This window comes from Carcharodon carcharias, chromosome 20, assembly GCF_017639515.1.
Source record: "Carcharodon carcharias isolate sCarCar2 chromosome 20, sCarCar2.pri, whole genome shotgun sequence".
NCBI lineage: Eukaryota > Metazoa > Chordata > Chondrichthyes > Lamniformes > Lamnidae > Carcharodon > Carcharodon carcharias.
The window spans coordinates 100,851,197-100,866,781 of record NC_054486.1 but is presented as its reverse complement, the minus strand read 5'-3'; the positions used below and the strand labels follow the sequence as shown (position 1 = coordinate 100,866,781).

Sequence of the window (15,585 nt, the reverse complement as noted above, 5' to 3'; positions counted from 1 at the left end):
AATTTTGTAAATTTAATACTTTACACACTTCCTCTATAAAACACAATCCAGTGATAATTTAGTTCTCATTTACCATTACAATTGATTCTTATTGAATGTTCTAGCTTGCAAAAAAAATCCTTCAAGGCTGTGCATAAGTTGCATCTCTACAGTTTTTAAAATTTGTTCTTGGATGTGGATGGCACTGGCAAGAGAATACCTGTTGCCCACTTCGTTGCCCTTGGGGCATTTTGTCAACTATCTAGTGTGAAACTAGTCCTATTGACTTGACCAGGTCAGTGTGGAAAATCTCTTCTCTGAAGGCATTAGTGAACCAGTGCAGTTTTTACAATAATCTGGTGCTTTCTTGGTCATTTTAACACAGGATAAATTCAATTTCACAGTTTATCATGGTTGCTATTCGAGCAGAATAACCATTAGACTATCTTTTATAAGGTGAGGGAATTAGACACAAATGAAGTGCGTAAGACTTACTGAAATTGATTCTGTAAAATTAAGACAAAGTTTGACTTACACTGGTATAATACTCTTGTTTAATGGCACTGAATGAGAAATTATACTGGCTGTTGTCTTGATATACCAGGTAAACCAGAACAATAGCATTTCAACCCAGTTGCTTCCCAGCTAATGGATTTCAGCCAGCATGACATTAAAGCTTGTGTAGAAGCCCACGGCACCCCCTGGCTAATATTAAAAAATGAGTCATCGACTCCTACTGAAAAGCATTGAGTGAGCAGCGGTTTCACTTCAACAGTCATACATTACATGGCGGAATAGCTCCTTATTGGTGCTAAAGCTCATATGGATAATGAGCATTGGGATAAGATGAGGGTGTATTGAGACCAATGGAGCAGTATCAAAACATGAGTCAGTACCATCGTGAGACATGGTATTAGAATTCTTAATTTACTACAACAACTTGCATTTAGATGCATCCCATTCCCCACCCAATCAATGAAGATAACTGAATTAAAATGGTGGTTATGGCTGACATTTTTTTCATATAGTTATTTTTAGAATTTTGGGCCTCATAAAAATATATAACAAATTTAGTCAGTATGATTTAACTGGATATGGGGCCAGGGCAGTGATTTCAATATAAAAATTAGGCTTATGTTTTATGTAGAGCCTTTTTTTTAAAAAGAAATTTCTTGGCAAACTCTCAAACTGTTTTTCATGCTCAGACTTGCATTGACGTACAGTCATTGTTAACTAAGTGCAGCAGCCATTTTGTACACAGCACAATCCGAACAGCGATGACATGAGTAAACAGCTGAACTCTCTTTTTGGTGTTGGATGAAGAACAACTCTGGGCCCTGCTGTTTAAATAATGCCCTGGGATACATTTTTAAGGTCAGCCAGATGAACTGCAGAGGTTTTTTGAGCCCTACATTATTTGGTGTTCCTGTCTTTTAAAATTGACTTGAAACTGCAGAGCATGATGACAGCACTCCTGACAATTCAGTAGCCAACCCTACTTCATTGGGGTTTCAGCCTAGAAAATAGATTTTCTGGTTGGGAAGCTTGAACTTCAGTAACCAGGTATGAGCATTGCCAGGTGCACTGGACAAGAGTGATTCTTGATCACTGAAGACTGTCAGAAACAAGCAGTTAAAATGTTGGGGTTTTCAAAAAATTACTTGCACCTTTCAGCTATTGAAAACTACCTGAATTTATATTTTACTGCAACTGTTACACTCCTGCACATAGTTGCTTCATGTGGTGGTAAACTTGCCGTGCCTTTTTGCACATGCTCCCCTCTTCCCCTTGTTTCCGTTCAACCATCCTCCCACAAGCAAGAAAAGGCTGATCTCATTTTCTCTTCTAAAGCAGCTCACCCTGCCACAACCCAGCCATCAAATTTACCCTGCCATTCCAAAGAGACTAGGTTTCTAAGACTTTTGAACTTTACTGCTAGAATTACCTTTTCCAGGATGTAACTCATTTATAGACAGCTATGGAACTCGTATACCAGTTCTGGTATGCTGTATACTGCAGTGCTGGAGCATAATCTTGTCTTTGATATGCAAATCTCCTGTGTTTTAAAAACCCTGAAAGCGGCATTCCCCTGCTTTGATGGTATGGAGTGATTTTTGATTACTGTGAAGTGCTGTTTGCAGTTTACTCAAACTAACCTTTTTTATTCTAGTGACCACCATAGAATTAAAGCATAATTTTCCTTTAACCTTATAGCTCAAGTTTTCAATCAATATATGCACACAAGGTTCAGGTCATTGAGCATTTTCGCAGGAATATAGAGTACTCTTGGAAATGCAGCCTGAGTTTATATGTGCTTTCCAATAAAAATATTGGAGAAGAATCTGTATTTTGTGATGTTGATTGAAGGATAAATATTCACCAGGGCACCAGGAGAACTCCCTGTTGCTCTTCGAATAGTGATATGGGGCTGAGGGAAGTGGACCAAAGATCAGACAATGTCCTAAGCCCAACCATCTTCAGTTGCTTCATCAATGACCCTCCTTCCATCAGAAGTGAGGATGTTTGCTGATTGCATAATGTTCACCATTTGCAACTCCTCAGATAGTGAAGCAGTCCATGTCCGAATGCAGCAAGACCTAAACAATATCCAGGCTTGGGCAGACAAGTGACAAGTAACATTCGTGCCACACGAGTGCCACGCAATGACCAACTCCAACAAAGGAGAATCTAACCATCGCCCCTTGACATTCAATGGCATTATCACTATCAATATCCTGGGGGTTACCATTGACCAGAAACTGAACTGGACTAGCCATACAGTACTGTGGCTACAAGAGCAGGTCCGAGGCTAGGAATCTGTGTAGCAAGTAACTCTCCACCTTTTCTCCCTGAAGCCTGTCCACCATCTACAAGGCACAAGTCAGGAGTTTGATGGGAATACTTTCCACTTGCCTGGATGAGGGCAGCTCCAACAACACTCCAGAAGCTCGTCATCATACAGGACAAAGCAACCCACTTGGTTGGCAGCCCTTCCACAAACATTAACTCCCCCCATCACTAATGTACAATGGCAGCAGCATGTACCATCTACATGATGCACTACAGGAATTCACCAAGCTTCCTTAGATAGCATCCTACCAGCTACCATGACCACTACCAGCCAGAAGGGCAAGGACAGCAGACACATAGGAACACTGCCTCCTGGAAATTCCCCTCCAAACCACTCACCATCCTGACTTGGAAATATATTGCCATTCCTTCACTGTCCCTGGGTGAAAACCTTGGAATTCCCTCCCTATCAGTACTATAGGTGTACCTACACGACATGGACTGCAGTGGTTCAAGAATGCAGCTCACCACCACCACCTCAAGGGCAATTAGGGACAGGTAATAAATGCTGGCCTAGCCAGCGACACCCACATCCCATAAATACATTTTTAAAAAGGTAATTGGAGATCAACTGTAGATCTGCACCTGATTTATTTGGTGGAATAGGTATGAAGAGTGGATGACCTCGTGTTTCTATAACAGTGTAGCAACTTCCGCAGATGTGATCACTGCCAGATGCTATTTGTGTGATGCATTAATAAATCCTTCAACCTGTCACTACCTCAAGATCAATTTGAATCCCAATCTTGGATTCAAAATATTACCGTTTTGAGAGTCTGGTGCTGTTGTATCTAACTTGCAAATTGAGTAGAGAAAAGAGATATTTGGATATATAATACCCTGTCACAATCTTCGATATTCTAAAGTGTTTGAGAGCCAGTGGATTAATTTGTAAGTGCAGGTGATGTTTCATATCAACAAACGCTGTAGTCAAAAGGTGCACAGCAAGGCTCCACAAATAGCAGATTAGTGAACTACTAGGTAATTTGTTTGTGGGAATGTTAGCTGAGGGAGGAATGTTGGCCAAGACACCAGAAGAACAACATTGTTTAAATATTGTAAAGAGATGTTTACGTACACCTAAACAGGCAGATGGTACGGTCTAATACCTCATCCAACTGACAGATTCTCTAACAATGTAGCATTCCTTCAGTAATACACTAATTTCCTCCTTGATCATATGGTCCAAAATTCAATATGAGTGTTTGCAATCTTCTGATATGGATAAGAGTGCTTGCAACTGAGCCAAGCTAGCATAGGCACGGCTGATAATTCTGTAACCATGTTTAAAATCATAACTTCAGTTTGTTTTTCTTTAACTGTTTTATTGGTGAATTGTAGTGCTTATTTTCCTGATTGTTTTCCTAAAATACAGTTAATAGGTGCAATTTTCTTGGTGTTGCACTCATCAGTTAAGATTTCACAGACCTCAAAAGTTTCAAATTGAATTTCCAAGTACTTCCCACCCTGATTATGGCAACAACAACAAAAAATTCAAACTGTCTCCATAGATGCTAAATGCATGTTTAAAAAGTCATGATTTGAAGGATGCAGCCCACCTTGAGTTTCATAATGTTATTTTTTTTTTTTGCAGGTGGGCCCCCTTGTTTTGCTGCGTGTAATCCAATTTAGCAAATGTTATTTTTAAATACTGCCGTATTTATTGGTGTCTCTAGATGGCATGTAGCAGAGGACTTTATTGTTAGGGTGCATGCGCTCATGTCTGGGGAGAAAGAAATCAAGAACTGACCTCTCTAAGCCTGTCGACTGCACTCAAGGGCTGTAACTTTACCTGCAAACAATGCGTGGGAAGTTGAAAACGATACTGGCCTAATACAAGTTCTGGTGCCAGAACCATGAGGGTGTAAGATCTTGGGCAATACAATTGCTTAGTGACATAAAAGATATCAAATCACTTGGCTGAAACTCTGAATTACAATCATGCTTAATGGTCCCAGGCTTTAAATTGCTTCAACTTGTATGCCCCTGTGTTTAACAAAGACCTCTTTACTGTATATGCATTCATGTTCTCTCTATGGTTTTGGCAGAAGAATAGAGTAATTTTGTTCTCTTTCTCCCCCCCCCACCACCCATCCCAAATCCCACACCCATCCAACCAAAAGAATAGTGTTAAAATTGGCCATTTTTGAAGTCTACCTGAATTCTTAAAGCCATTTCCTGAAAATGTCAACAGTTGCACAGTGCTCAAAACAAATGTACAATATACATAAACAGATGGATTTATTGTATATTTTTTAATCCTAACCTGTTAACGGGATACAGGAAATGCAGTGTCTCCAATAAAAACTAAAAATCTGTACATGATTTTTCCATCGTTGGATTCCACCAAAATAAATTCTCCACATTAGACCCTATGAAGATTTTCTCAACCCCCTCTCCCTTACTAATGAAGTTCCATATAGATTTACAAACTTGGCCCCAATAAATTCTGGCCTTCCTCTATCTTTACCCATAAACTGCCTGATCTGTGCCCCACTAGCCCTCTGAGCATCTTGGATTACATACCAAGCGCGTTCTTCCCCCATCCATCTCCATTCCCACCCTCCCAAAACATATCCATCCGCATGCACTAACCTGCTAGGTGACCACACATGAGACTTGATCCCTTGAAGGTGTGGCACAGCTGGTTTTAATGCATCTGCACATGCAAATGGAGTAGCGTGCATTGCATGGTTAAAGAAATGTAGAAGAACAACCAGACTTGGAGTGAAACTGTACAGCAAAGCCATCACTCTTTAATAGTGGAGAGGGAGAATTACAAGAAAGAACTAACTTGCAATTAACCGTGATAGCTTGTCACATCCCAGAGTTTTGATATAAAATGAATTGCTGCCCTTTTGTCGTGTAGTAAAAAGGCAGCGATGGGATTCTTTAATGACTCCTAGAACAGGCAGTCAGAGTCTCAATTTTGCATCTCATTCAGAGATGACAGAGAATGGAATGAGCTCACTCTGTGAAAGCCTTTGAAGCAAAGGAACCAAGCTGGAAATAAGCAAGGGACTCTGCTTTCATACACTGAGTACTGTCCCAATTTGAACAAGGCCCTGCAAGACGAAGTGAAATATGCTGTTCATGGTGTATTTTTATGTCTTTCGTTTTCCAGATATTTTGGACTTGAAGTCAATTTTGCATGAAGAAATAACCTGTTCTCCCAGTGTGCTCACTCCTAAAGGCATACTGACTGAGATGAGACATAATGGCTTTAATGTGTTAATTGCAAAGACGTTTGTATTGATTTCACCAGAAGTTCACTTTATTCCAGCGAATGATTAAATGGGGTTGCAGCAAGCTAGTAAAAGGACTTTTGGTTCACACCTATAGCCAGAATATACTGCCATTATGGAGTGGTCCCTGGGGCTGCAAATATTTTCTGTATCTTCAAGTATGTTTCAGTCTGAAGAACATGCATTTGATTATTTCTTTGTTCCTGGTCACATTTCAGAGATGATGGGAAATATATCTGAAAGCCTTGCTGCAGTTCAGTTCTCCGAGCTAGAGATTCTTTAGGTCCAGCCAAGTCCCACATATAGCCATTGATAAGGTCTAGTATTGCTTATTTTTTAATAAGTGGGTGGCAACTTTGTCTCATAGGACAATGGTTTGCGCTGTGGTTGTCATCTGTGTTAAATATCACCTGGTCTGGTTCAGGAGCTCCATTCTGGTAGGTAGTTGCTTTCCCATTTAGTGGAGAGGAGGATATTGGGCTGAGAAGAGGTGCGATTTGCTGGCCTCTTTTTTTTTTTCCCTTCTTGGCCCAGCTGAGCTTTTTCTTTCTGGTTGCCTCTTCCAATGCTGTCCCAAACAGTCAGCCTCCAGAGGTCATGGCAACTGTTTACCAGTTGTCACTGTCAATGTCTGCCATCTTCACATCTCATTTGTAGATATCTTTGTAATGGAGGTATAGCCTGTAGTGTAAAATATAGAATAAGCCGCAAACTGATGGTGTTCATTCGACTATTTTCTGAAGGTCTAGACCATTGGAAGAGAACTGATGGCGTATTCAGTAAGGTAACTACAGCTGTGAGGATTTCTGTTTAATCCCAAGGATCACTATTCCAGGTTTTTTTCATAAAGTCACAATCTCTATTTGTAGACAGCAGAGGACCACTGACTGGAATGGCCCTTACTTCATATGGTCAGAAGTGGGGATGTTTGCTGATGATTGCATGATGTTCACCTTTCATGACGACTCAATGAAGCAGTCCATGTCCAAATGCAGCAAGACCTGAAAAATATTGGGGTGACCAGTAACATTCGCGCCACAAGTGTCAAGCAATGACCATCTCCAACAAGAGACAATCCAACCATTGTCCCCTGATGTTCAATGACATCGTTATCACTGGATCCCCCACTTATCAACATCCTGGGGGTTGCCATTGACCAGAAACTGAACTGGACTAGTGGCATAAATACTGTGCTGTGGCTACAAGAGCAGGTCAAAGGCTAGGAATCGTGCAACAAGTAACTCACCTCACACACACACACACACACACGTACCACCACCACCCCCCCCCCCCCCCGCCCCACCCCGCAAAGCCTTCTACAAGGCACAAGTCAGGAGTGTGATGGAATACTCCCTACTTGCCTGGATGAGTGCAGCTCCCACAACACTGAAGAAGCTTGACACCGTCCAGGACAAAGCAGCCCGCTTGATTGGCACCACACCCACAAACATTCACTCCCACCACCACCAACACACAGTAACAGCAGTATGCCATCTATAAGATGCACTGCGGGAATTCACAAGGCTCCTTTGACAGCACCTTCCAAACCCACAACCACTACCACCTACAAGGACAAGGTCAGCAGATGGATGGGAATACCACCAGTTGGAAGTTCCCCGCCAAGTCACTAACCACCCTGACTTGGAAATATATCACTGTTCCTTCACTGTCACTGGGTCAAAATCCTGGAACTTCCTAACAGCATTGTGGGTGTACCTACACCACATGAACTGTAGCGGTTCAAGAAGGCAGCTCGCCACCACCACCTCGAGCAATTAGGGATGGGCAATAAATGCTGGCCCAGCCAGCAAAGCCCACATCCCATGAATGAATTATAAAAATGCACCACACACTAAAGAAACAAGTGAAGCCAACAAATGTAATTAGGAAATCAACTAGTTCATTTAAAAACTAAATAAAACAAAAATTATTTGCTTTCCCTTTTTTCAGTAATCTATCTAATGTAATTCTTTTACTTTTTTTTGAAAAACAACTCTTTCCCTGTTCCAATGTCCAAAATTAATCTCTGGTTCAAATTCCAATACTGCAGTGTTCATCAATGGAGTTCCATGTTCAGGTAGGGATTGGATCAAATACAGAAGTTTGTTTTTGTCTTTCACATATTGTCATATTATAATTGGGGAGTGGGATTAATCAGATAGCTCTTTCAAAAAGCCATCAAGGCCATCATCTGTGCTGTATCATTCTATAATTCTTCACGTGCTGGGTGCTGTTTACACTTCCACCATTGAAAATGCGGTGTGGTCAGCATATTTTGTATTTCTTAAGCATCTACATTTAAGAAACATAAATACCAAAAATTTTAATTACTAGCTGTGTATTTATAGAACACACGAGATGCATGTTGCAAAAAGACCTTTGAAACTAAATGTACTTAACACTGTCAGATCAAACATTCTGAAACCAAGAATCCACAATAACTCCTTATCCAATTTCCAAGAGCATTGGAGTCAAGGAATTCAATTGGGACAGATGCTGTCTCCTGTTAACCTATCTTCAATGTGCATTCTCAATGTGAGACTATTTACTAAATAATGCCAGTGACATTGATACCATGGAAGCCTTTTCTCAGATTTGATGAGCAGTCCTATTAGTGTTCAGCAGTATGCTGAGTGGTGTCGTTCAGTACTGACATTTCCATGATTGTGTATTCACGCTGTTAAAGTGCTCGCAGTGCAAAATTTTGCATGTTTCTTATTCTTTACTGTTATCCGACTGTCAGGATTGTTCTTATTTGTAATAATGTGCAATTGGAGTATGACCTGTCTGTTGGCCTGACCTGTTTTGCCTAACACTAAGAGCTGTACTATAGGTTGCTGGTATGCACACTTCTGTCCTTGTGGATTGCATAACTGCGCACGATCGAGCAAAGGAGCCACATAATAAAACATGAAGCTGCTGATGCTAGCCCATGTTGGCTTTCTAATTTAAGGTTTACCCACAAATCACTTTTTTTTAAAAAAAAGGCTTTTCAAACTTCCAAAATTTAAACAAACCAACCAGCCAGGGCTAGAAGTTTAAATAGGACTGTGTTGACTAATATTTGAGGGCTGTAGGTTGGTCCCAGGGTCTTGAGTTTGCTTATTAACTGAGCATGACAGATGTTTTTTTTTAAACTGAATATACCCATCCAAGGTAGAAAATGTTGAACCACAATTTTTACTGCTAATTTTGAATAATCCAAGTCAGAGTTGGCCTTTGGAGAACTGTCGGAAGTGGGATACTTCAGCTATGCTTTTCTGGTGAAGCTGATCAGAAGGCTTAGTTTAATTCTCATGCTACAACTTTAATGTGGTTGGAACTTTTCATCTTTGACACAAACTACTAATATGGGTTGGCAGAGGAGTTTGCTTTGATACTGCAGGACTCTAATTTAAATTTAGTTGTAATTATCCTCATGTAAACTAACCAAGCTGCTAAAATTCTTCATCTAGTATCAGTTCCACTGAGCTATCTTCTTTAATCTGTATTGTTTCTGCTCCTCCTCCCCAGGGTTTTATTTTGTGTGGTGCATGTAAACGTGGAGCTGCTTGCTGTCACTGGCCTAAAGATGTTCCCACTTCTACGCTTTATTGCAGTACAATAGAAACTTCAGTGAAACCACTCAGCATGTGTCATAGTTACTCTACTGGGGTAGTTTTGTCCTCAGGCCTACGTGACAATTCAAAGTGCTTGAGTCAGCACAGAGGGTTCAGCAGAGGAATGAGAAAAAGCTGATAAATTGCAGAAACTAATAGAGCAGGATGAATAATATACTGGAATTTGTGACTTCAAAACTATGGTTGATTTGCCTTTAAGACTGGCATGTGCTTGATTCCAAGTGTGAATTTATAAAATAAAAATTAAGAAAAAATTCACTGTTGTGATCTTTTGACAGATTCATAAGATGCAAAATATCAAATAAACTTTTAATCTGAATCATAAGATGCAGGCATGAGTTTGAAATGTTATGGGTGACATTATGAAACATCATAGGCTACAGCGTGACTGGGTTGGTTGTGAATACAAGCTCACATGACAGAATTTGGCTTTACATTTATCCTTAATCTAGTAACATCAGATAAATTTATGGTATCTGAATTGTTATGGCAATCATTATTACATGGTGAGTGATATTGAGGCTTTGAAAAGGGTGCACAGAAGGGTCACATGATTAATACCCAGTTTAAAGCATCTTAGTAAGATAAGCTCAAAAGGCTGGGACTCTATTGAGAGGAGTAGACTTAGGCGTGATTTGATTTGAGGTTTATAAGCTAAAGGGAATAGATTGTGTTTGTGTAGGCAGTTTGTTTCAACTTGATAAGTTTGGGAGGATCAAAGGTCACAATCTTCAATTATATAAGGCCAGAACCAGCAAAAGCTCATCCTAGCTTCTGCCTGAGGCAGGGATCACCTTGCATCCCTAATTGCATTCAAGAGTCAACCACATTGGTTGGTCAACCACATTTCAAAGACCAGTGGGTCTTTTCCTATCCATCTTTTTCATTTTTACATGGCTGATGCCATCGAAATAAGGTTTTTTTTCATAATTTTGGCAAAGATAAGCTATTAATAAATTTACAGTCGCTTGGTGGGTAGTACAGCTAATCAGTTAGAATGATCCCCTGAACTAGTTTTAGGGATAGGAGAGAAATTTTTCAGATTATATTTTTCCATAATTGGCCTGGACTTTTTAATCTAATTTATTGCCTCACTAGGAGGTTACATGGTTGTCTGGTGGGGCTGGGAATGTATCTATTATGATGCACAAGGCATTGTACTTGTGTGGGCTAGACTAGATTTTTTTTATAATTTATCCATTCATGAGATGTGGGTGTCACTGGCTAGGCAGCATTTATTGCCCATCCCTAATTGCATTCAAGAGTCAACCACATTGGTTGGTCAACCACATTTCAAAGACCAGTGGGTCTTTTCCTATCCATCTTTTTCATTTTTACATGGCTGATGCCATCGAAATAAGGTTTTTTTTCATAATTTTGGCAAAGATAAGCTATTAATAAATTTACAGTCGCTTGGTGGGTAGTACAGAACTTGAGTATTGTTGAAAAGGGAGGACATGTTGCCAAATCGTTTCATCTTGCCCTATCCAGGACAAACTCAAGAATGCCAACATTTTAAATGATCGCGACCATTTCTACTACAGGAGATACATTCTTGCACAGGGACCTGTTCCCTGCAAATGAAAGGAATATGTTCAAGACTTGTGCCTTTTTGAATTACCCGGGAACTTGGGGAGCCTATCATTCCCCACTGCTTCCTCCGTGGGTATACCTTGGCCCAAGAGTCAACTTCATAACCAAACAGCACCCTTTTCTCCTGTGGTAATAAATTGTTTTTCGTTTGAAATTTGTCACTCAAGTTTATTCTGATGAGTGCAAGATGAAAAGCTTTGGCAACGTGTCTATTTTCAGCAATATTCAAATCAGTAAATTGACGGTTAACAGACTGAAGGCGTTTAATCCGATTTCAGATGATGGTTTTTTTTTGAGAAAGATCAGAACAACTCTTAATTTGTTCTGAGGAACTGGAGGATTTACATAACATTGGCTTACTTGTTAAGTTAGCCTGAAAATAACCATTTTAGACTTTATTACAAAAATGATTGTGCTGAAATTGAGATGTTGCTTTTCAGTTTGCCACAACTTAAACTTTTATGCAATAAAATTGCTTCACTCTTATTGTTTGATGTAACCGGAACCCTTTAAATCCCATGTAGTCCAGTAAATCATTCCAGGTATCTCTTCTACACAAATAACACACTTTCTTTTTCACAGCCTTGATCATTAAGCATTATTAAATTGTGTAAATTTTTTGAAACTCCGTGGGTATTCCAGCGAGCATGTTGTCCATACTTATTCGTCTACCACACACTGTTGAGCAGAGTAATTACTGACTTTTCTCTTTTTCCCCCACCCCATGTCATTGTAATCATATTCTTTAGAATTTAACGTTGTACAGATTTTGCTGTGCATGAAGCGATTGAATGTATAAAATGTACTCCAATAGAAAATAGTAAAAGAATATCTGATGTGATTAAACTTATTGAAGGAAATCCATGAGCTATGTGCAGAGAGGTGATTTATGCAGATACAAATATCAGAACAAGAAGTTAACTAAATGTAGGGAATAATTTCACAGCAAGTAAACAGAACTGATTGCACAACTTATAACTCCAAACCCCTTTCTGTTGACAGTTTCATTGTTATAACACTGGTGTTATAATAAATGGTGCTATCGTCAGGTTTTACTTATTGAAACGTATCCATGTTATTGGTAATTCCTACGTACTGAATATTATTCTTGGATTTTGCATGTTATCAGAATGTGTAGATAACTTAACCTTTTGCAATTGATGCCCAAATCTCTCTTTACATCAGAAGTAATGACCTGTTACTTTTGGTTGCACTTGAGGTAATTTCTGTGGAATGTGTGAATACGCTGACCCCAAAACCAATGCAGGGAACACCTTTTTATCTCTCCCGGTATTTTGACAGTCTATTGACAACAGCTGTTGGGACTTTATTTGTGCTCAGCATTACAACGAAGGGCAGTAGAAAATTCCAGCACCCCTCCTAAGAGCTGCTTGGTTTACAAATGCATAGAATCACAGTAAGCTGTGAAGGAGCTAAGCGGTCCAAGGCAGGAGCTGTTGGAATTTGTTCATTTTAAACAAAATGGTGTCATTTGATGTACTACTTTGCCTTGCACTTAGAGCATAAGCTAAATCTATCTGCCATATCCTGCCATTGAATGCAAGCTTTAAAAAAAACACTTCTCAAATGCAAAATTCAACCTCTCCCCACCCTGCTCCTCTCCGAAAATTCCAGCTCAGTTGGTAATTCATGTGATTGATTGGTGTGAAACGATGTAGTCACAGCACTCCAATACATTTAATGAGACATGTTGGGGACCAAATCTTTTATTTTTGCACTTCAAATTTTCTTCGGTGAGGGATAATATTGGCCACCATTTTTTCCATGGAAAACTTTTATATATGATTTGGATTATTTTTGAAGGGGTGCATACTCCTATACCAATAACCCCCAGTACCTTCAAGTGGCCAGCCCTCGAGTTAAACCAGTGAGTCTTGGCAAACCATTTATCATGAAGGTCACGACCAGCTACATCAGATCCTGTTCTCTTGTGGCTTGTTGCAGACGCTTTCAAGTAGGTGTCACTGGCTGGAGATCGGGAAGGGGAATACTAGATATTTTATTTTTTTTAAATCGCTCCCTTCCCCAGCCCAATCGTACAAAGGATAACTGCACATTCCACTTAGATCAGCTGAAATGAGTTAATTCAATACAGATGGGGGAATTTAACCTGGGGCCTTCCTGGTCTGTACAACTAAGCTACTCAATGGGTGAACTTGTGCTGTCAAGTTTGTTCTAAAATCTTGAATGGCATGACATTATAGGAGGTACTGAGGCTAAGTTGTGTGGTAACTCGAGCAGATACAACTATTAATTGTTTGTTTCAGTTCCCTTGCCAGTTATCAGTAACTTCCAATCTAATCGGCATGTTACAATATTCTTTTACTCCACGTTGATAACATGGTTTTTAAAGGCAATATTCATGATTAAAATTGTGAATTGATGTACTGTGACAAATATTGAATACATCTGTTTGCCATAAACTGCAAGATTGAAGCTCAGCTTAGAATCAAAAAGACCAGTACCCATTGAAAATCACCCCTGTACTGCAATATGTTAACTTCATCATCATGGCATCCCCCGAACCTTGAATAACCCCAACGTTTTTACCCCTAAGAGCTTGTATGAGATTATTCCAAACACATGATAACTACTTTGAGAAAAATGAGTTCTCCCTGCTATCTATGCCCCGTATTAATTTAATTCTATATTTACATTCACATTTTTAGCCAGTATGTAATAGTTTACAATTTTTAAATCTCATTTTACTATTGCACTAACTCCTAATTATATTGCAACTTTCTGGTTGTTTATTTCATCTTCAGTTATATCTGCTTACAGCACACAGCCTTTGCCAGCTGAAAATATGCAGTTTAGCATTTAACTGATTTGCTGTTGAATTCAGCAAGTGGATTTTGTGTGCATGCATATGTGTGCGTGTTCCATGAAACCACAATTTGTGGCATCAGTCAACAGAGCAGCATTAGTCCTGTATAACAGATTGCCACATTTGAATAGGTGAGGACATGAGGAGAAAAATGTGAAAATTTATCTCTGGAGTTGCTAGATCTTTAAATAGGACATGTTTTAAACCAGTACACACACAACCAACATAATTTAACATTTCATTTCTGACACACAGTTTTCAGAAGACACTGAGCATTTAACCAAAATGTGCACTTCAGTGAGCCTCTCTGCAGTGCATTTTTGTTTCCTAGCTGGTGCATTGCCTTTTTTTTAGGAGCACCTGTAGTTTTAAATCACTAATGTGTCGTGTGTTTTTTCTTTGCTTCATGTTTAGGTCAAACCCGGGTTCAACAGCTGGCGGAGAACACTCGGTACTTCAGAAGAAGACTGAAGGAAATGGGATTCATTATCTATGGAAATGATGATTCACCAGTCGTGCCTTTGATGCTGTACATGCCAGCCAAAATTGGGTAAATTAAAAACATATTTGGACTTTGTAGTGTAGACTCAGACTTTGTTTTTGGTTTCCTTCAGCTGTCTGTTATTACAAAATTATTACCTTACTGGCAGTTTCACACAAAATACCTGCACTAGAATCTAGCTTCAAATAAAAAAAATACAATAGGACAAATTAAAATTGACTAGTGTTACTTCCCCTTATTTGAAATTTGGCAAACTACCTTTGGAATTCTGTGCTGTGCAGTCAATATGTCTCTTGGGGAAAGGTTAGTAACTGCCAAAATTCCATTGATTTTAGACCGAATGCCTGCAATGCTTGTGTTCTCAGTTAGGAGACAGGAAAGCAGACCTGTTTCCCCTACCATTTGCACTCTGGCTTGCTCTGTAACGGAGAGTTAGTTTTGGCTGTGCATGGGGAACGCAAGCAAAATTGGCCAGATCCCTTTGCTGCATTGCTTCATTGTATCTTCTGAACCAACCATGGAGAGTTATTTACTGTAGACTAATCTATAAGTTGGGTCTACATTGTCTTCCCAGCTGGTTATGATTTTTCAAAATTTCCTAAATTATAGAATGGCCCTAGCATTGGAAGTTGGCAAATATAACACCACTATTCAACAAAGGAGGGAGTGAAAACTGGGAACTGCAGACCAGTTAACCTGACTCCAGTTGTCAGGAAAATGCTGGGATCTATTGAGTCTTAATGATAAAATGAAAAGATTGTATGATCTGACAACTCCCAGTTGACTGTCATTTTAATTCTCTACCTTGCTTCCACTCTGATCTTTCTATCCTTGGCTTGTTAGTGTTCCAGTGAAGCTCAACATAAGCTCGAGGAATAGCATCTCTTCTTTTAATTGGGCACTTCACAGCCTTCTCGGCTCAGCATTGAGTTGAACAAGTTTAGATCC

General features: G+C 39.6%; 1 protein-coding gene across 1 annotated transcript in view; it reads left to right on the top strand.

Moving 5' to 3' along the window:
* The window catches only part of sptlc2a (serine palmitoyltransferase, long chain base subunit 2a), a 130,312-nt gene that overhangs the window by 98,620 nt on the left and 16,107 nt on the right, over window positions 1-15,585 (top strand). The window contains exon 10 of the mRNA XM_041214266.1: window positions 14,550-14,685. Within this exon, the coding sequence (XP_041070200.1) occupies window positions 14,550-14,685 (136 nt within the window). The remainder of the gene's footprint in view (window positions 1-14,549; window positions 14,686-15,585) is intronic.